The 22,360-nt window shown below is 44.5% G+C and overlaps 1 protein-coding gene across 2 annotated transcripts in view; it reads right to left on the reverse strand.

The window, feature by feature from the left end:
• Positions 1-22,360, reverse strand: part of LOC117232507 (protein Wnt-7b) — a 105,747-nt gene that overhangs the window by 28,316 nt on the left and 55,071 nt on the right. For both annotated transcript variants that reach the window (XM_033491890.1, XM_033491888.1), the window contains exon 2: positions 14,002-14,222. In XM_033491890.1, coding sequence (XP_033347781.1) covers positions 14,002-14,222 — 221 coding nt within the window. The remainder of the gene's footprint in view (positions 1-14,001; positions 14,223-22,360) is intronic.

Below are 22,360 nucleotides of genomic sequence, written 5' to 3' on the forward strand. Positions count from 1 at the left end.
GATAATTACGTAGTACTTTTCGTGGACGATTGAATTCGGATCAGGTTACGCTACGCAACCATCGAACTTCACGGTGTGTCGAAGGAAACGTTAGAGTACCTTGGAGGAATCTCCCAGTAGCGGAGACGACGTCCGATCAATTATACAGAAAATATCGCAGCCCCTTCCTCTCTCTATGTGCTTACGCATATAGTCTCGACAATGTTCGTATACTTGCTGGAAACGTAAATTATGGCGACGCTTGGTAGACAAATTGTATACTTAGTATCAAATTTCTCAAAAGTGAAACCTCGTACGAAAAGATTGTATCTTTTCTATCTAAGATTTTATTTTTCACATACATGAGAGAGAGAGAGGGAAAGAAAGAGAGAGGGAGAGAAAGACATAGCCTTAATAGTTATACTACCAAATACAGGACACCGCGTATATTAGATTATATACGCGTACATAATGATACATACTGTACAGATTCTCTATTTGTGGCTAGCAGTATCGGTGTACTTGGCAATTCACGTGGCGCACACAAGCGGTTGATTCGAATTCGTGTTAGTCCGTTGACATGTGCAAATAATACGGAGAACATGATACGAGATACAGCGCGGCCACGACCAGACCGAATCTGATTCGAGCAATTGCTGTTATTACGATTGCGATCGAAGCCATTAGGGTCAATGCTGGAACTGCTGCAGGTGTAACTGCAGTGGTAGCTTTGGATTGCGAGGATGGAACTTTAAATTGCCATGTGGCTATGTTTGGAGTTTGGAAGATAATATAGGAGGAAAAGAAACTGCCTGCCACGTCTTTCTCGTATCGATAAGACGAAGATGTTTCGATAACCTGTGATCCTTGAAACAAGTCGAAATAAAAGTTTTTCTAGTTCGTTATTTAGACATCAGCAACGGAAAGAGACAAGAATTTTACTCTGACAAGTCGTTTTTCGTCGTTTTCCACGAAGGCAGCGATTTTTAACGTTTCAACCTTTGTGCGACCAAGCAAAACGAAAACGTATAAATAAAATAGACGTTTCATCGAAAAAGAAAGAGAGTACGCGTCGATATGTTTCGTAACTATACTTGTAAGGTCGGAAGGGATAAAATTCGCCGTCTATTTATCGGTTCCACTCGGAAATTCGATAGAATCTTACGAAGAAACAATTTTTATCGTCCCAACTCTCCGTTTCTTCCAAAACATCGCTAAATTTCCGACCAGATGATACACTCATTAGTGAAATTAACATTCAAGGACCATCGGATAAGGACCACTCGGACACGCCTCAGTTGGAAATCATCGTACCGATCTAAATCCACGATCAACCCGTTCTTCGAGCAGGTCTGGACCATCCCAGATGAGATACCCATTAACCGGGCCAATTAATCCAAATTTCTCGAAAAAGAGGCTCGAAGCGGTCATCTGGAAGGCTTCTGCCCGGGGTAAAAGCGTCCTCGAGGATATTTATGAACGGCCGGGTTATCTGGGCCTGTTCTAAATTCATCCTCGTGGTTATCTAAACAGAGACCGGATCATAATTTACGTTCGAGCGAACATCGGCTTCGGCGGAAACGAAGAGAGCAGGGACAGGAAGATGCCAGGTTGCTGGACGCCGGCAATGGTAATTTCCACCGCCCGACTATAAATTCTTGGCCACGATTCGCCGCGGTTGGTACCTGCGTATCGTCCACTCTAGTTACGTCCGCGAGCCTAAGATACGCAGGGTTTGCTCGCGTTCGATCCGCCTGCACCGGTCGTTCTCCGACCTATCGAACAAATTAGCGGCGAGATAAAGTCGACAGAGACGGATCGTCGTGCGCGCGATACAATTATCCGCGGAACTCGATCCGCTGCCTGAACTTCCTCCGAACGATTCTTCGAATTGTGTCCTTGTTTCTCTGGTAATTCGACGCGTGGTTTGTATCGAACGGCTTTGCGAATCGATTGGGAGCGGTCGCAGCTTGCTTTTTGCTTTTACGACAGGTTTTTCGTTGTTTCGTTTCTTTAAGGCTACAGTCTTTTTTTGCTCGGTCTTGTTTCGCGGAACGAAATGTGATTTCTTCGCGCTTTTGCAGGCAAGGTACGATTAGTTAGAATTTGTCAAGTTTCATGGAAAATCGATAAATTTATCGTTTGGTTGGTCGATAACTCTTTGAACGTCGCGTATATGCAACATCCATCGTGGAAGTTGGGCAAACGAACACCTCCTCCACTTCTTACTCGAGTATCAATGTCTCTTGCACGTCGTTGTAACTCGTCCCCAAATTTTCGTCCAATTACACGCACAACGACACTACCATCCCCCCCTACAAACTTCGTTCGAAACTTCCTCTCTCCCGAAGATGATCGTTTCGTATCAGTTTCATACCGGGGACCAGAAAATTGCAGAAACATCGACGGATACTCGGAGAGTCATTAAGAAGCAGGACCCCTAAAAAGGTCTCGAGCTGCGAATTTAGATACTATGTTCTCCTAATGATCGTGGAACGTATAAATTCGGGCACCCACGTGGCACGGGAATTCCATTCGTATCGTTAAACAGGGAGAGACGAAGACCGAGTCGAAACAGAAATATAAAAAGGGGACGTTAAAAGAAAAGAAACGAACTCCTCTCGTTATATCGTGCATCGATATTCCGTCGTCGGAGTTTCCTCCAACCGGTCGAGTCACTCGTTCGACACGCGAATATCCCACGCGTGTATGAATCCAGTATCTGATCGATTCGGGTGCGAGTTGTCATCGAGCGAATGTAACACAGTCAAAACCATCCAGTCGATAAGCTAACAGCCACAGAATTTTCCTTTGAGTAATAATTTATCGCGTCGATCGTGTGGTTATTAGCGATAATCGCGTCCTGCGACGATTCTTTCGCTACGTTAATCTTTTCTCGTAAAAAACGTTCAATTTATAAAGTTTGTGATATATTTTGCATTTTGAACGCTCTCATTTTAGCAAATCATCAACGGCGGTTATCGATGTCGACGTCGATTTAATACACGTGGGAGCAATTGCACAAGGAAACGTTCTTCGTTTAATTCGCACGTCCCAATCGATAAATCTCAGGACAGCTTGCTCTACGAGTGAAAAATATTACGTAGGCCAATATCATACTCGTTTTCGTAAAACAATTTCTAGAAATTTTTGCTCCCCGCACTAAATAATCGTCTCGAGATCGTGCAAAACATCGCGTTCGTTGTCTTTTCCAACGTCTCCACTTCATTGGCATCCTTCGTACAAGACCAGCACGCGCGCAAATACCAATTAACGAGGGTGTATATCCTCTCGTTTTCCCCATTTTTCCTTATTTCTTCATCTTCCAACATACCACGATCGAGTCACGCGGTTTTATCCGCGAAGCAGAGCATCCTCCGTCTGGAAACGCGCTCGCCGCTCTTTTTCCACCATACCGGTTCTCCAGTTGTTCGTCGTGGTTGCACAGTTTCGCAGCACGAACCTCGTATCTTCGACTAGCGCGTAATTTAATCCGCGAGCAACGCGCAGACCACTCGATTACGAGAACTGGGAAATTTTCTTAATCGACTTCGTCGTCCGGATCCGCGCGAACTCGTGCTCCGGTGGATCCACGGCACCTGCGCGCCTACAGGTTCTTCTAATAAGTCCGTCTGGACGATTAAACGGCGGATACAGGCGATTTTTCAACGTCGGTGACTGTTTGAAGTTCCTGTCGAGCTTCTTCTTATCGCGAATATTTGCGTGTTTCACGAGGAAGACCAAGATTCCAGGACGATTACATCGACGAGAGAGATTCAACCGTGTTTAGTGAGTAAAGCGAATAAATGCGCAACGTGGAATTACTTACTGGTTTGTAATTAGATTGCAAACGAAGAAGAGCGTCGTTGGAGATATTTTTGTGATTGAGTAGCCTCCGCGATTTTTACGTAAAATGCTGTCTATAGATTTAACGGCATTCGAGAAAATTGAGGAGAATATGAAGGTTAAAGCGGAGGTAAACAGTCCAACAAGTATCGTTGACGACGTTAAACAACACGCGACATCTTAGAAAAGAGTTCAAGAATTTACAAACATTACGACAAAACACTGTGACTAATAATCGCAAGAGAATAAAGTGTTTTAGAAAAATGTTTAGGACATTGTTTTTCTTCCTACTTGTCTCGACGACTAACTCATTTCAATTTACTACTATTACAACATTACTATTTAAGAGAACGAATATCGCAAACGAGCTCGATGCGTTTAACGCGCGTATTACGATACGATTCGGATTAAAAGCGGATGTATCAACGAAATCAAAATTTACACGATTTACAATTACACGCTGCTCTGATGATTTATGCAACGCGGACAGTGCACTGTACATCTAACAATATGTTACACACGCTACACGTTATGTAGGAGATTCTCGTATTTCATGCACCTACTGATCGAGTAGACAAATTCGATGGAATATCTTTCGTCCGCGTGTATTCGCGTTAGCTTCGTTCGATTTTGCATCGACTTCTGTAAGATTCTTTAACGCGAGGTGATATCCAAACGATACGCGAATGATAGACGAGCAAATGCGAAACAGCGTTAATACGCCGAGGCACAAAAACACGAGTCACTGCCGATTCGAATCGTTGTACGACTCACGTGCCGCTACAAACGCAAATCGATTCCATCTTAGAACTCGAAACCTATCACGAACATCGGACTCGCCGTTCCATTGCTCGGCATAAAGTCGTCGCGAACAACGTCTCCGTCCGGACAAGAGAGCAGCCAAAGCTTGATTTACGCCGGTGATCCTCGGAGATCTTACTCGCGACTCAGTTACAATCCATTGAAATACCATCCGATGCTCTTCAAACAAGCGGCAGCACTCGCGCTTCGAAACGTCCGATAACATTTCCAACGAGATCGTAACCGGATCGTGACCGTGTCGTTGCTCGATCGCCGTTGTAAATCAGCTCCAAACGATCGTGTAAACTCCGCGATCGCTTCGCTTCGCGCTCCTCTCCATACGTTTCGTTGAATCCATGTCCGCTAACGAGCATCCAGATGACGTATCGCGCGTACGAATCCAAGTCTTTTGGGAATTTATTTGGCGCTCGAGGACCATCAGAGGTATTACTTGCAAATAATTTCTCAACACTGTGCGAGCGAATTTTATTTGGAAATAATTCTTTAAAGCGTAAAGTAACTTTTCAAAGGTATGCAAGAAAGATCGTACAGCTTTTTCAAAATTTTACTTTCTTCTCTGCGATGTTTCCTTTATCGCGAGTCATGCATCAAGAATCTCCGTACACTCCGCGAAACTGTAATTTCCATAAAAATAAAACGCTAGAAAATTCCACCGCGGAGTTATCCTACGTCAAGATAATCAAGAGTGGTTTTATTAAGACGCGACGACACCTAACATACTGCATGCGATCAAACGTAATATTGAAGCAGAAGCCAAGGGATAAGATAGCGAAGCGATGTAACAAGATTTATGTAATCGCATCGCTTGCAATCAGCCTTGAGGGGTCAATTGATTTCAGACGGGCTATAGGTAGGTGTTTGCGAAGAACGTCAAGTGTGGGCCAGTCCAGTTATTTGAGACGGATAAGGGGACCAAGCAGGATGAAAAAGAAAAAAGACAAAAATTGCGAGGGGATAGGTGTTGGAAAGGGCGTGAAGGTAGAAGGCTTTCCATTGGGTTCAGCAGAAATTGATAAGACGACGCATTAACTCGTGACGCTGCTCGCTGACGTTATCCGAAGGCAGAGGATACACTCGGCTTGTTCTGACAAGAATATCATCCTTTTTCTCCTTTGCCCTTTCTTCGTTCTCCACCTTGCTTTTCACTCGATTCTTCCTTTTCTTTTTTTCATTTTCTCGCCAGTGTGCGGTCCGGATTACTTTGTCACGCGAGAAATAAAATTAGCACCGTTCTGGGCCGTATGTACGCGGATTTATAGGCCGATAGGGCCGATATTATCGTCGGATAAGCTCGAACGAGATACTTGGCAATTTTTAAGGAGTCAGAGGACCGGCGCGACCGAGACAAACGCATCGATACGATTTCGTCTTTGATTTCGGTGTTTTCTGCAGAGCGAACGACGTTTATCGCGCTTCTCACCGCTTTCCGCGAACTCGTTGGCTCCGAATATCGACGAGTTTTTCGAGCGCTCGTAAGTGAAAGAGCATCGCGATCGGATATGGTCGATCTTTGCGACTCTACGTATCTTTGATAATTTGTTGAACGTCGCGCGAAGCTTTCTCTCCGATCTTTATCGAATTTAATAGTCTTGCGAAATTTTATGGATTCGTGCGTTTTTAACGGTACAACTACCGACCACCAAGATATGAATTTCATATCTACTGATTGTAGCTAGGGAGAAAATTGATTTATTTTACCAGAGAGCAACAATCGATATCTGACACTGTCTGTATATTGTTAACGCTGTTATAAAACATTGCGAGGACGAGAAAAATGTGACGCAACACATCGTTTCGCAAACAGATCGTTTAGTTCAAACGGTGACCGAACGAGTCAGTAAAGTAAGCCATCATAGTGGCGCGTCGTAATATAAGGTGATATCCGCGAAAGCCACTATATCCATCGATCGCGTTATTTCCAATAAAAATATTTGCCAATCTCGCGAATCCGCTATTTATCCATCTACTGTTTCCATACCAATGTCACTTGGCAATTCTGATTCCAACTTGATGAATTTGCTACGAATAGCAAATTCGAAGACCCTGTACTACGCCACGTTGCCTAAAACTTTGGAACACGACAGAACCGAAGAAGATTCGTTGGAAGCCGCTGTCGAAGATCGGCCGGCCCGTATCGATAAATCCTACTGGATCGACTTCCAAATACCTACACGGCTGAGCATAAGTAGGTAGTCAAAACGAAGCTGGGAAGAAGAACGAACCGTGGAATACAAAAATAACGACGCGTCGTTAGAGCGGGACGACCAACAGGGAATTTCACGAGGTGGCTTTTTGTGCGACCCACGGGCCGCTCGAATCTCGACGAAGATATTCCTGGAACGCGTTGATCTTCTTAACATCGAGTTCCGAGCGAAGGTCCCGCTGGATGCGTAATTAAGAGTATCGGTTTTCGTCGATCGAATTAATAATAGATAATATTCCAGCGCAGCGAGTATCCCGCGTAATGGATCTCTTAATTACGTCGTTTTGTTCGGCCGATTAGGTGTCCGATCCGCCCACGACGCTGTCCGAATTCGACGCGGCATGGCACGGCGCTCGCGTGAAGAATCCTAATTTATGAAAATATATTCACCCGCGAATCGGGTCGCAGCAGGCCTGCCGTGTTTTCGATTAATTCTACGCGTCGCTAACTCGCCACTGCGATCGTCCATCGGACCGAAATCCACCGTTTCCACTAACAGCGAACGCGGATCTGACTATTTACGATCGCGATCGAATCTTCCGTGCTCGATGCGAAATTTGCAATCATTTCGTTTCAGTTCTTATCTTTGAACGCGAGATTCCTTTAATTTGGTAGCTCGCGCGTCGAATTCATTACGTCGACCTTCTTCTTTCCTTTTTGCCAAATTTTTCGGTTCTTCCATACGCTTTTCCAGAGAAACCTTATTATTACGACGAGATTATAAACGAGGTTACAGACGAAAGAATCTGAAGTATCCAACAAGGTAAAAGTATCGAACGTCTTATACCTTGTGAAGGAATATCTAGATAGATGCTTTGTTGCTTAATATCGTTTATGTTATCGCAATTGAAAGATCGCAGTGTGTACGGATTAATGTCGCAAATTTCTTCGAAATATTCAGAGCGGAAATAAAGCTACAGATTTTTATACGTGGCTGCCGTCGTCACCGGACGGTTTACTGCGCGACAGAGTAGTAGCGGAGATTTCGACGCTCGCGCAAGGCAGCACGCCACGATGGCTGAGAAACGATCGCATTCTCTGCGCGCTTATAGGCAGGACATGCATGACGTTGTCGAGCGAGAGTTAAGTTTCTGCGAGGAATTAACGCGACGAATTGACGATAAAGAATTCGTTCGAACATCTTTGACCGAAACAAAGAATCGGTCGGTTTTAAGCTAAAATTTCTACGACGCATAGCCAACTACGTTGACGAGGAGAATTAAACGAAAATATTTGGGACAAAGGTCTTCGCTGTCCAGCCATTGTCCATAAAAAATATCTATTACGATAACTTTTGATTCGGCTTCCTCTCATAGGAAGAGGATTAAAACGACGAACAAAATTTGTTTTGCTCGTCCCTATCGTTGCTCGAGCGTTAGTAGAACTCGAAGCCACGAACGTTACAAGTTCAAGCGCGCGTCGTGTTTTCACGAAACGTGTTAATCGCGCGTTTAATTCGAACGCACGTACTCCTACGTGCACGGATTATATCGGGCGCATAATGTGAACGTTTTAAGAGCCGGCAAATATCTCGGCCGCATATATTGCCGTACTTAGCGTTCAACATGTTGAGCGGCCCCGTTAATTTCACTAATTAAGTTAGCAACCGTCCGACCGACCTCCCCTCCGTCTTACGAGCGTTATTTATATTTTTCTTGCGCGTTAATTCCACGTTTTCTTATTTTCTACGAGACTTCCTTCAGCGTGCAGCTGCTATTTTCGTTTCACCTTGTCTTTATTGGCTCGCTTTTAATACGTTAACGTCCTTCTTCTCATTTCACGTACACCCCCGTTCACAAGTATCAAGGCATTTATGAAAAAATAAGAAATCATCGCGAAACTATTAGGCTACCATTAGCGCTTTTATCAACATTTTCTTCCTATTTGTTGCTATTTGCTTCCACGTTACCAAACGTTTCACGAGTCAGTTTTCCCGTAACGTAGTGTACGCTTTACGCGTACTTGTCGTTATTCGATCGCATCTGTCAACCATTTCACGAAGCGAATCAGGCTTCTACGCCGTATCGTTCGAAAAATTGTTTCGCTCGAAATTGTTCCAACGAGGTTGGCATCAAGCAACTGCACAGATACCGATAATTCTATAAAATACGAAAATATTCCGTAAATAGTTTATTATCTTTTTCCGCAAATACGAAATTCTAACCAATTAATCGTTCGTCTAATAATCAGCATCGACGATACTTATCCTCTTATCTACTCGCATCGTTAATACTTATGAACACGAGTGTATCTGCTGATTTTTTATTTTTGGAACTCGCCACCCATGCTCGTTTCCACGATTTTATATCTCGACCACGTTCTTTAGTTTTATGACGCAACGAGAGCTCCGTTGGCTCTTAATAAGTGTTTACCGATCTCACCGAGCTACGGAATTCATAACTCGTTAAAAGCGGAACGACGTAAGCGAGTAACCGGATGAACAGTCAAGTTTTTGCACGCGAACCGGCGCGAGTATGTCATCCTCCTATGGGGTCTTTATCCCAGTGATCAGTGCGCGACAAGACCGTCCAGTCGCGTTTTTCAACGTGGAAGAAGTAATCGAAGAGTGTTTCAGATTTACCTCGGGTGAAAGGGTCGTTTGGAATTGTAATTTCACGGACAAGGAAAACAGTTACGTTCCCGGTCGTTTATCGAAGATTTAAGCTTCTAAAATCCAAAATTTTTTACCATAATCCATTCTCGAAATTGATTTACCACTGTCGATTAATCCACTTCATCTTCTAACAAGCTCGTACGATATATAATCTTTTCGTTGTCGCACAACGAGTAAAAACGTGGACCGTCGAGACACGAAAAGAACGGCGAAACGCGAAGATCGTTCTTCGCGAAAGCGCCGATAAAATCGATTTCTATCGAGCGACGAGAAAATGCCGCGAAACTTAAGGCATCGCCTTAAGACGAACCCTCGGTGGCGTATCCACGGAATCGAAGGCGCTCGTGGGTCCGATTGTATTCTCGTTCAATGGGGATACGCCGCGTGACAAACTGCCTCGCGACCGGCCGTAAATCTCAACAGCGAATTTTACTTTCTCGATTTTTCCCACGTTGAGGCTTAATCCGGCGCGTTAATCATGAGAAATCGCGGTGCGTGCACGCCTATCTGTTTCCTATGAACGCCGTCGGGACACGGTCAATGCAGCGGACCCGTCGTCTTACGGCCTCGTGCTTATGGTTTTTAATGCCGAGATGACAAATACGCCGTATTTAGCGATATTTATGCGAGCGGATCACGTCAGCTTCCGCTGACTGCTTTACCCGGATTATCTTGTCCCTGAGAAATATTGCTTTCGCCGTTTTGACGCTGCGCAGCCCACGGTAATCGTCCTGTCGCGTAATATTAAGTTACTTCCAGCCTCGGAAATGAACAGAGGAAACTACGCGCGTGCGTTCCTTACGAGGCGTTGAAAAATTAACGAAGGGGAATTCGGAAGTCGTGTTTGTCGATTTTCACGAGAAACACTCGCGAGAAAACTGGCGTGGAATTTGATTGGATTTAAAGGACCATCGGCAAAGGTATACTTTCGGGAAATGAGAAACTGGGGTTCGAGGGAAACGAGAGGTCGGGGAACGAATCGGAAGAATCTAACTAGCGAGATCAGCGAAACGAAAGTGTCGCAACAGAGTGGATGGAAATACAAGGCGAGTCCAGTTGTACGAACAAAATTGTACTCGGTATAGCGAATTAAGTTACCGTGGATTTAATCTATTGGATTGAAGTGAATTTGGATTTCAGCGAACGACTAACGATGTTTGACGTCCGTTTTGCAAAAATCTACGGTGATTGCGTATATTAAAAAAGAAAAAGAAAAAAAAGGCGCGGAAGGAGAACTGGAAACCGTAATTCGAAGGAGTAGAAATTCTTCTCTCTTCTATTCGGAAGAAACTTTCCTTCGAACAACGTCGTCGCTTTTCAACGTACAGGCCACGTTTTAAACGAACAACTCAAGCCGTACACCAAATCGGAGATCCTCGCGACAGCCATCAGCCTAACCACGGCGGCGGGCGCAGAAATCGAAACCTTTCCCACGTGTCCAGCTGAAATTTGTTAAGTTCGCGCGTAGGCGGCTATGGATGCATCCTGCGCGCCGCTTTTTCATACTTATTTTCTTTTTTCACCAAGAGAAGAGAAGAGAGGAGAAGAGAGAGAGAGAGAGAGAGAGGAGGCCACTGCACAAGGTTGCGCGTCGACGTTCCCTCTGCGGGCCAGGCATAAGTTATACGTGTATTATGCGGCTGCCGGGCAGCAGGCAGCATCACGAAACGGTAACACGAGAAACCGGACCCGCTTCTAACGCATACGGCCGCACGCTTGTGGGTGTAGCAGCCGTCTACCCCGTACTCGTGGCCGTTTCGTCGATTTCCACGCCGATAAAATCCACGCTACCGCCAGCCACCGTTTCTCTATCTCGTCCTGTCCTCTCCGCGAACATACGCCTAATCCTCGTAAAAACGTTCGCGATGCCGACCACGGAACGGCTACCCGACGTCCACCAACAGCACCCATTACACGTCGCCTCCTTAATTTCCAGCTTTCAACCGTGGATTTCTGTCTCGCTGCGGGAATCGTCGTTTCCGCGTGACCATTGTTATCGTGTCTCGTGAACTGCTGCCGAGATAGAGGATCGAGAGAATCGGGAGATAAAAGATGTTCCCGAGGTTGGAGATTTTCGAGCATGTTCGAGGTCGCTTGGTGAGATCGGAGGGCAGATGGGTTTTATGTCGCGAGGCGGAGTTACGTTTCGTTGGTTCGTTAGAAGAGCGACGTATTCGAGACGCCGTCAGGCTTAGGATATCTGCAACGGTCGATTCAGGAAGCGAATTATTTTTTACGATGGCAGGACGTCGATCACGACATAACGAATAACGATACATACGATATTTTGCGAGAGCTTCTCGAAGCTCGGGAGCTATTGGCAAAGTTGCAAAAAGAGAAGCTGCACTCAAGAGAAAAAATTAATTAATTAAAAGAAGAAATGTCGCTAAATGGTTCGGTAATATTCTATCTCGTACTAATTTCCAGCGAATCGGCGACGTTTATAGTTGGAATAGTTTGAGAAAGTTTGGCTATTCGTTAAAGGCGATAGATAGGTCGATGATTTGTCCACGTCGAGGTTGAGAAGCGAAGAATAGAAAGATCAGACGAGAAGAAATAGAAACCTCTTTCTCATGCCATGTCACTCGAAGTCGTTTGTACATCTCACAAAAGGAGGTGGCAAACGTGTCGAGTCATCCGGTTTTCTAAAAAGACGGAAACAAATTACAATTATGCTCGAAGGAGAAGACTACATATTGCGGCGCGTTTGTGATAAAGAATTTCGAGTTTATGCCGCAGGGCGTGCACCCATTGTAATTTATCTTCCCTATACAAGGAGCGCAGCGGGATTCGAGGTAAACTCGACATCGTAAAGAACGGAGAAACGTCGATTTAACAGACGCAAACTTATTTCGTCGTGGTTTCTCTGTCATATTACCCATAAGAAAATTACATCAACCACATTGTTTGAATCATTTGGTCGACGAAAGATCGACGCGAATCGAGTATGAAATAGTATCCTTGGGAAAGGATTGGATTAGAATGGTCGACAAAATGGAATTGCTATAGATCGCTTTCTTTGGTCACGTTAGATTTCGATTCTTCGTAAATCTTGCAAAAACTGAAGAGACAGGAACCATCGAAGGAATATAACGATAGGAGAATTAAAAATAGCGCGAGACTGTAGGAATACGAAAAATAGAATTTGATGAAACGTAAGAAATTGAAAAGGTTGAAGCTAACATTCGGAGAAGATTTACCGTAGAAAGAGATACGTCGTTGATTAATTAGTAAGTTCAGATCGTAAATTCTTAAGGACGGTATTTCTCCGATTCGACAAAGAACCTTTCATAGATAGCCTGACAAATCTAAAAATATTTCTTCGTTCGAGAAATTGAAATCTTTCCTCCAAACTTTCTTTATCGATGGGAACGTACAACTACGCGAAATCCACGTCGAATTCCAATAATTTCGTCGTGGGAACGTTCGACATCCGAAAGACTTATTAACGCGATTCCGATAGTGGATGATTAAGTGGCAGGTTTCACGGTAGAATGTAAATTAACAGGTCCGCGATAGAGTTTGGAAATTCTTAATGAAAAGACCGTTGGTACGACGGAGTTCTAGCTGCCTAATAAAACACGGGTTCGACACCATGGTCGTTTATCTTTTTTAGTTTTCTAACTAATACGCGCGCGTGCACGCATACGGTTCGATCGAACGGCTTAACGCCGACAGTCGAAAATTATCAGAAGCAGCAGGCTTCTTCGGTTAACGGCACTAAATTGATTCCTCGAGTTTCATTTATATGCGTTCCCGTGGAAACATTTTCCAATACGTATGCAGATGAACTGGAATCCCGATAGTGGAGATCAATGTTACGGCGAGTAGGGATTATTTCGTTGGAAATTAAAAGTCCCTCCTCGTCGTTTCTCCGGCCTAAAACGGTGGCCTCTCGTGCAATTGTGAAATTTCACACGGAATACCGCCTTTGTTCGAGCATCGTTCGATAAAGAACAGCAATTGTTCGTACGTTGTACGTATATCGTTGATTTACTAGAACAGCGACGCATCTCGAGGATCAGCAACCTCGTCGTATCCGTAAAAATGAAGTCTACGGGAAGCTTACGAGGGACTAACAACGTTACGGCGTAAAATGGAACTTTTAACCCTTTCTTTGATAGCAAATCCGGCAAACCGTTGTCCCGACACATTCGTTACGCGAACCGTTGAGTTCTTCTTCAAGTATACGATAAGATACGTTAAAATCTCAGAAAATAACAACAAAGAAAAATTCAAACGCTCCATCGAGTTTTCTCCGCAAGACAAAACAGCTTTCGTGTAGGAGATTTTTTCAAATTTTCAATAGTCGAAAGAATAATGGCGCGCGCTCGTACGTGTACGAAAGGTAAAATGCATCAGGCGCGGTCGAGCGAGGCGTCACCGCGCTCGAAATACCGGAGACATTCGCATCCATTACCGCTTGCACGGCCTTTTAGAGCGCGTTGAACGCAGCGCGGTGCAGGGTCGCGTTAAACGCGCCGGTCCCCTTGTATAATAAATAGCGGGCCGGCCGCGGTGACAGGACAATCCTTACCTACTACGACCACGTGGCCGAAGACCTGATCGTTCGCCACGTGGGAACAGTTCCATCGGTGATGTCTGAACTGATGTCGACATTCGCGAAGTCCAAGCTCCGCGCCTTCGCCCACCGCAGGCATCGCGTGCGGCGCTTTTCTGCACTGCTCCCGTTGACTCTTAGCCAGTCCGGGAATACGCCCGCAGACGGCCGCCCCAACCACCACTGCTCCGACCACCCTGCAACCAAACACGTTTCACCCTCTGTCAATGCATCCTCCGGTTAAATCGCTGAAAAACCATATCGTCAAATTAAATGCAAGATTTTAAGAAGTTTCTTGGAATTTGGAGAGTCCGCGACCAAACGCGTTTCGATTCTCTCCAAAGTGTCTTCCATCGATCGAACCGTTCGAAATAGCGATCGATTCGATAAATTAAAAAGTAAAGAAGAGCGTGTTAAATATTGCGATTCGTTGAGCACTTTCTTCGGACCACCCTGCTGCCAAATACGTCCCACCCCTTTTTAACGTATCTTCTAATCGAACCGCAAAAACCTATTCCGATCAACCGTTTAATGGATTCGCGACGATATTTTATCGCATCGGAATCGTTCTTTCTAATTAACACGGCACGGTTCGAAAAATTAATTCCTCGAATCCTAATTATCGAATGGGAAATTAAAATGGTTATTTATTACTACGCACATGTGTAGAACGTTGTATAAATTCCTCGTGTGTTAAATTATCATTCAGCCATCGAACCATTATTAACGAGTCTTTGTAGGAATTTTATTAGGACGCGAGTCTATTCGCAGCGGAACCAACGTCAACTACTTATAAGCGTTGACAAACATTCGTCTTGTCCCAAGACTCGTTGTCTTACCGATAAATCGTTCGCGCGTTCTTTCAAACGTAATTTAATATATCTTCTCGAAACGAATAATAAATAAAAACGAATAATCCGCCTTAAAAAATCGCGACGAAGAATTTATAAACTTTTCGTCCGAAATACTTCGGCGAATGAATTTCTGAAAAATTATATCCATGGCTGTCTTCGAATTACCGTCGATTCCGAACGAATTCGTGTACCGTTTAACGCGACAACGACATTGAGAGATCCAGAAACGATGACCGGTAGTGGGCCCACCAGATCGTACGACGAATTAAATCTCGATAAATTTGAACGTGTGAAAGTACGGAACGAGCGTGTCGACGAGAAATGAACAGCGTGGCCGATCCAACCGATCCGTTCATTAGCATTTTAAGCTCTCTCGTTGTCGTCGTGGTCGTGGTCGTCGCGTTGCTTCGTTCGTTTCCGATGATATACGGTACATTTGATTCTGCGTATGACGAAGGCGATATTAAAATTAACGACATTACGACTTTTTTAAATGCCACGAGTCCTTTTGCACGAGCCTTCTTCTCGTTCCTTTCCCCATTCGGCTTTTCGTTGCAGTCGATTGCTAAAAACTCGCGGATTCTCGACGGTCACTGTATTGCATGATTCAACGTGATCGAAGAACTCTTCCTGGAAAACGTGCAATAAGGTTCGTGAAGTTTTTACCGAATCGTTCGTTTGATTGGCAGTTTTTGGATGCTCGATGAAACTTTTGGTAACGTCGGTAAGGAATCCTGCGTTTTATTTTCTTTCGGACGACAGCTTTTGCGACTAGAGCTTCCATAACCGTTCAGAAACAACCTGAAAACCAGCAAACCGCGCGCGTCCGCGATACAAATCCTGATCGATCGAGTTACGTCGAGTTTTCTTTTTTTTTTTTAAAGAGGTAAATTTTTTCGGTTTCTCGGTCTGAAACACAGCCGTCAGTCTCCCAAAACTACCTGACAGTCGTAATTTCCAGCTAGACGATCCACTTACGGCGGAACCGAATCTAATCTAATTTAACCGATCATCGAACCGAAATGCTCCGGCGAGCATTATATAATCCGTTGGTTGGCATTGAAAAAAGAAAATCTCATGCCCATCCGTCATTCCGGTCCTTATTTCGACATCTTCACGAGCAACCTGCGAGGCGCGGTTGATCACGGCATACTAAAAACGATTACCTGCCGACAAGCTGAAACGCGATACTCTCAACCTCCTACTGGTCCATTGCGTAATTTACATCCCATAAGTCAACGTTTTCGTGGCAGTGAACGCCGTTTCCAGACACCGTGGACACGCGCGAACCATTCCGCCGTGAATCCTTTTCCATCCAACGTCGTTACGAATTTACGTAACAGGCAACAACAGGAAACGTATAAATGGGTGAAACAGCACGGTTGAAATATTTATGGCCCCAAAGGGTTGCTGGGCTCGTTAATGTACCGTAATTTTGGAAATGATCTTTATCGGCATGTTGCCATATCGATGGTTTCATATTTAGGCTCGAAGCTTTGCGATTACGCGGTTCCGGTATTTCGATAACGTTTCTCGTTTAATTCGTTAAATATCACGGCGGTGCGATTTTTCCTTTTTTCGAAACACGAAGACGAGCGAGGAATATTTGATAAACGGAAAAACGTAACTTTTACTTCGGTAGCGATGGAAGCTACGAAAATTACCTACAAACGAAGAAGGTCACGGAACCATCCGATCAATCCGATATCGTTAAATCCCCTTTTTGCGTTCGCTCTGCGCTTCACGAGCGTTCGACCGTATCACGCGCTCAATGAAAGAAGGACGCGGCTACCCCGAGTCGCTTTCGAAACCCGGCTTCAAATTAGCCTTAAACACAGCCCTCACGGCAAGTGTTAAAACCAACCGCTCCCGACTATCCATCATCGCGATCGTTCGGCATCCGGCGACGGAAAAAAGAGCGCCGAATTCAAACAGCCCCGCGGCGTTGCGACTCATCGATCCACGCGAGGGGCGTAGATAAACCTGCTTCCATAAACAGTCATAAATAAATGTCGCGCGTTGCCTGTTGTCGTCTCGTTGTTTCGTCAAAGCACACAGTGGGCTTAAATTCACCGTATAAGCGAAGCAACAGGCTTCTATAATTCAAAATAGAGGGCACTAGCGGTAGATAGAAACGGGTAATTGGGAAATGGCTGTTCACGCGCGAAAATAAACGCCGCGATCTCGACTTTCTCGACTTTCTCGACGTCGAAGCATTCGAAGTAATTCCGTTATTGGTCGTTCGCGTCTCGTCTCGCACCACAGAATCTTTGTTCGTGCTACGAATTTACGCCCACTGTGTATATGAACGTGCAAACAGCATGATTCGAGAAGGGGTAGTTTATCGACAGCGACATACGCGAGAGAGGGCGAGAGAGAGAGAGAGAGAGAGAGAGATGATCGTTGGAGGGAGAGCGGCGGGCCCTCGACACCGTTCGTTCAGATGGAAAGAGAGGTTTCAGGGGCCAGGGGGTGGGCAGGTTGCATTTCTGAGAAGCATGAAATTGCGACGATTACGCCGTGTCCCCGGGGCGAGAGTTATTTGCATTGGAATGCATCGCGCCGCTCGGTGGCCGAAACTCACCACGTGGAACGATCTACAGGGTGTCCTGATGAACGTGAGAAGCTGCGATGGCCGCGTGCCGTGCGAAAGCGAGTCGGCGAGAGAGGTAGCCTCAGCGGCGTTCCGTTCTTTCTCTTTCCTGTATTTCTTTTTTCTATTCTCGCTGGCGAACGGTGAATACGAGTCGACGCTATGGGCGGCGAATCAACGACGCGCGTGTTTCGTCATATTCGTCGGCCGGCAAGACTTAATCGCGGACGCGCGTCCCGGTGAAGACGTTCCGCGTTAGGGGTACCGATGTCGAGGATCGTGGATACGTTTGCATCCACGTAGATGCGCAGGATGCTGTTGCTTCTCGGCTCGTTTTCTTGGTATTTCACGGTTCGTCGTGTTCACCGTTCGTACCGCGGTAGTGGTTAACGTTGCGCGGGGACGTCAACTTGTCAAAACCGAGAGTTTTAGTTTTTTTCGGTTTTTTTTTAGTTTTTAATAATCGCTGAGAATATGTAGAACGTTTGGGAAAAATTAACCTACAGTCTATTCGAGATCGATACACAATTATGCGTTATAATTCGAAAATTACGATACTGCGTAGACGTAGAAATTTTGAAAGAACCACGCATTTGTTACCGTATTGAACGAATTAATTCGATAAAAATAATAAAAAATTCATAAAGTCGAAGCCGACGACGTCGCACGACGGTTCGATCGGAAACGATCGGATTAAATTTTGCAAGAGCACAAGGGCGTGAAAAGCAAGAGGAACTCGCTCGCGTAGTTTATTACACGTTCGTTACGTCATTTGTTATCTCTAATTAGAAACGCTTAACGTTGCAGGGCCTTTAGGGCATGTCTTCAACGAGAGAGTCATGCTGATACTAATTATTCATTCGTCTTAGCTGCGAACCGAGTAATTACCGTCTACTCTAATGTAATTACTCGAAAGCTCTTACGCTTCCATTTAAAATCACCTCGGCGTCATTAAATTTCTCGCTCGATGGGATTGCACACCGCGAACTCGTAAATATTCTTCCTAATTGCAATTTCAACGTTTTTTTTTATCTTTCGATGGTTTTGTCTTTCTTTTCAAAGCGCGTCACGATCATGCAAATAGCGTTTGAGTCGAATTTGAATCGCTGTTTCTTAAATCCGTACAATCGAACTCGAGATCGAACTCGTTACTTCGTTTTATAGTCCGAAATAAGAAGTTGTACGTTTTCTAATAGTATCGTTCACGTGGTACTAAATTTTCCTCGTTTCCTATAATTCATAACTGGAGAAAAAAACGAAACGCCGCTGAGATTTTTCTTTACGCTTAACCGCCTTCGTTTTCTATTCCTGGTGAACTCCGATCGACACTCGCCAAATCTGGCAATACGTTCGAGCGACCGAGGCTTTTCCTACAACGAGAATCGCACGAGAGTTTCGTTATATCCTTTTGCGAAGGAGTATTCTGCTGGAACAGATGCGGTGACACAGATTTCGCATCTCGCGAGTTTGGTTCTCTTTCAGAGAATTTCGTGCCGCTGTACGACGCGCTTAGTATGCCGACCAGGCGACCGAGAACAACGGACCCGTGTGCGTGTGCTCGGCAGCGATACATACGTACCCATTAGCGTGTAATGTATAACATTACGCCCTGCTCATACGGAGGCTAATGGCGCGCTATTTGCAACAAGCATCCTCGCCATTGTGCACCTCGCCGATTTTCATCAAGATGCTCTTAGCACAGTTCCTTCTCTTCGATTCTATGACTATCTACGTACGTTGGACTTGCCAATACATCTTTATAAAGGCCTAAAATATTTCAAAAGAACGAAGCAACTCCGCAAATTTCAAGCTAAAATACAGATTCCAACGGTAGCATCTTCGTCGTGCGAAAGCTGATCGTTACCAGACATCGAAATGTAATTCCTTTTGCGATCGATTCGCGAAAGCGAAACAGCGTAAATTCGGCTTAACGTTCTCGCATCGTCCATACCAAAATCGACAGAACTTCGCTGGGAAATATCGGACGAGTCCAACGAACCTTCCAAGAACGCATAATCTCAAGCCTCTTTCCAGTCACAATAAGCACGTGCACCTCCGTTTCGATAAAACCAGTGCCATCGGTGATTCCTTATTACCCAGAACACGAGTATCGAGCTCGCAACTCATTATCACGGCTCGGCCGATGCACAGATACAAGGAGAATCGACGGGCAATCGTAATTCCAAGCGGCCAGCGAGCGAAACAGATTGTCCGGGAACGAGCAAAAGTCAGGGAAATCGATGGAAATGATCGGGCTCGCGCTACTTTACATAATGCTCTCTTCACAGGCTACCGTTAAAATGCCTTTCACGGTGTCGAGCGTATCCTCGAAAGTCCTCGCGCGAGCCAACGTCATTCGACGCCCCTTCTCGTCTCCGATCGATCATTATACGCAACTTTCCTCTCGATCCTCGCGCCAATAGCACCGCCCGCAGCGAGATCTTTTCCATCGACGTTTCGCGAGAGCAGCTGCTCTCCCAATAACGTTTATCATCGACGTTTCGAGAATCTCCGGTTTCCGTGGAAGTAGCGTTTTACCAACGCATTCTTCGCACTTTGTTTCTTCTTCTTCTTCTGCTGCTCCGATGCTTCGACGGTCACGCTCCGCTACTTCCGCTTCCCCGTATTTTCTCCGATCTTCGATCATTCGGTCCGGTTATCGCTCTCCTGTCTCGTTCCTTGTTATTACTTTTTAAGTTCCTTCAACGTCGTACGCTTTGGCTCTTTCACGCGTGTATACAATGACACCCATCGTCGATTATACACGTACGATACGCAACGTCTCTCGAAGATATTTATTACAGGACCGAAATCGTTATTATACTCGAGAAACTCGAGTTTCCCAGCAATTCACCGAGCAGGGTAAGAAACTGAATAATACGTTCCACTCGTTATCGCGCAACTCCATCGAAAAATCGTCTCTTCCTTTAAATCCCCGTTTCACCTCTTCCTGTTCCCCTCGCCTAGCAGTTCCACGATCGTAATATCTTCTTTCAATTAAATTCTTTCGCTAGTCAATCGACCGACCTTTTTTCCAATTAAAAGCGATCTCTATCTAATAACAGGGTTTCGTTTAACGAACGAATCACTTAAACCAGCCGTATCTAGTTAGTTAGACATTAACTTACGCTGTAAGAATAGCGATAGGGTACTGGCAGATAGCATTAAAAAGAAATACCCGCAGGTACGTGCCCCGCAGGTATATATCGTTTACGATACACACCATTGCCGTGGTTCGTTACTTCTTTTTAGCACATCGTAATTACATCGAGAGTTAAACCCCTATTAACCGGCTGCTTTGGCTGTGATTCGTTGTAATTTGTGATCGTAAAGCTCGGATCGGTCGATCTTAATATGATTTATATTTAAATCAGCTTTCCGTGGAATTCAATGGCCGAGGCAAAATGCAGCGGGCTAAACGCGTAAATAAGATAAGTGTAGGCTGGTGTGAACAGAAGAACTCCGGGGTGGCCTTCTTCGACTGTAAAACGTGCAACATGCGTCGTTGTTTGTTGCAATTATCGATGATTATTGTAATCTAGTAACCAATCTTTCGGAATTTGCATTTAGCACGAATGCTTCGGCTCGTTAACAATCCACGTCGTTTCTCGTGGGCCATTTCACCATCAAATTTTCCAAGTTTCTATTTTCTCAGAAATATATAGTCATGATTGGAATAAGTAAACTACGGATATTTATGTAAATTCGTGTTCTTGTGACGGTGTTCGAAGCGGAGTTTGCTCGTCTATCGAGTATTATAACGATTATCTTACGACTACTTAACGATATTTTCGCGTATTACGCGCATTTTGGACACTTTCGTACTTTCAAATTTCCCATAATCGTATAACAATTCGCAGCGATTATTCGTCGCACGTAAAATTACAAATTCTCCTGATACACCGTTTTCAATTGATCGAACATGCTTTTCTCGTTACCTCGATGGATAGCAAATATCGTAAACACTTGAAGAAAAAAAAAAAAAGGAAATAAAATGTACTAAATGTACGTTTCTACTTTTTAAAATAATCGATGTTGGCGCATTACAATTGGTCTCTGAATTCCTCGTCATCGAGCTTTCGGTACATCATTAATCTCGAGCCCTCGTCTCATGAAATTCCAAAGCGACGATCGATCCAGGGAATTTTTATGCGGCTTCCAGCAGAGGTTTCTTCTCTTTTTCTCCCTCCTCGTCTCCTTTTTTCTCTCTGCTTCTTTCGTTTTGATCTATGGAGCACGCGTCTTCGAACGGTCGCTAACTGGTACTCGTTAGAGTAATGGAATGATCTACGGGGAGCCATTTTTTTTCCACGAAATTATACAGTAGTCCTCGTTGGACGAGTCGCTCTTCGGCAAACCAAGTTTTTGCCGCGCTCTGTCTACGACTAGAAAATCGATTCTATTAACCGCGCGGATGAAGGATCGTTCGATGGTCGGTCTAGATTGAGAGATTCTCGTCCAAATGAATGTTCTTCTATCGGCGTGTTATTACGTTGTAGGCATTAGCCGTCTATGAATAATTACGTTCTAAAGGTATTAGAAAATAATGGAATATAAAAATATTGAAACGTTTCGTCAATTTATTTTCTGTCGACGTTTTACGACGACGTTTTGCAACGAATTATTTGTACGTAGTAGGATTAGTTCGTGTGTTTTGGAATATCGTAAATACGAATATCGATATCGTTAAAAAATATAAAAATTCCAGCAATACTTTGTACATTTACTTTCCATGTTTTCGAACATAATTCGTAATATCTTTTCCGAATAAACGAGCAGATATTTAAAACATCGGAAGATGCGTAGCGTGACTTTTTTTTTATTAATTTAAACGTTAATGGCAAGGTATCGGAAGTATCGAAAGTTACTGTAACGTACAAACTTCTTC

Source organism: Bombus vosnesenskii, unplaced genomic scaffold, assembly GCF_011952255.1.
Source record: "Bombus vosnesenskii isolate JDL3184/JDL3185 unplaced genomic scaffold, Bvos_JDL3184-5_v1.1 scf7180000013289, whole genome shotgun sequence".
NCBI lineage: Eukaryota > Metazoa > Arthropoda > Insecta > Hymenoptera > Apidae > Bombus > Bombus vosnesenskii.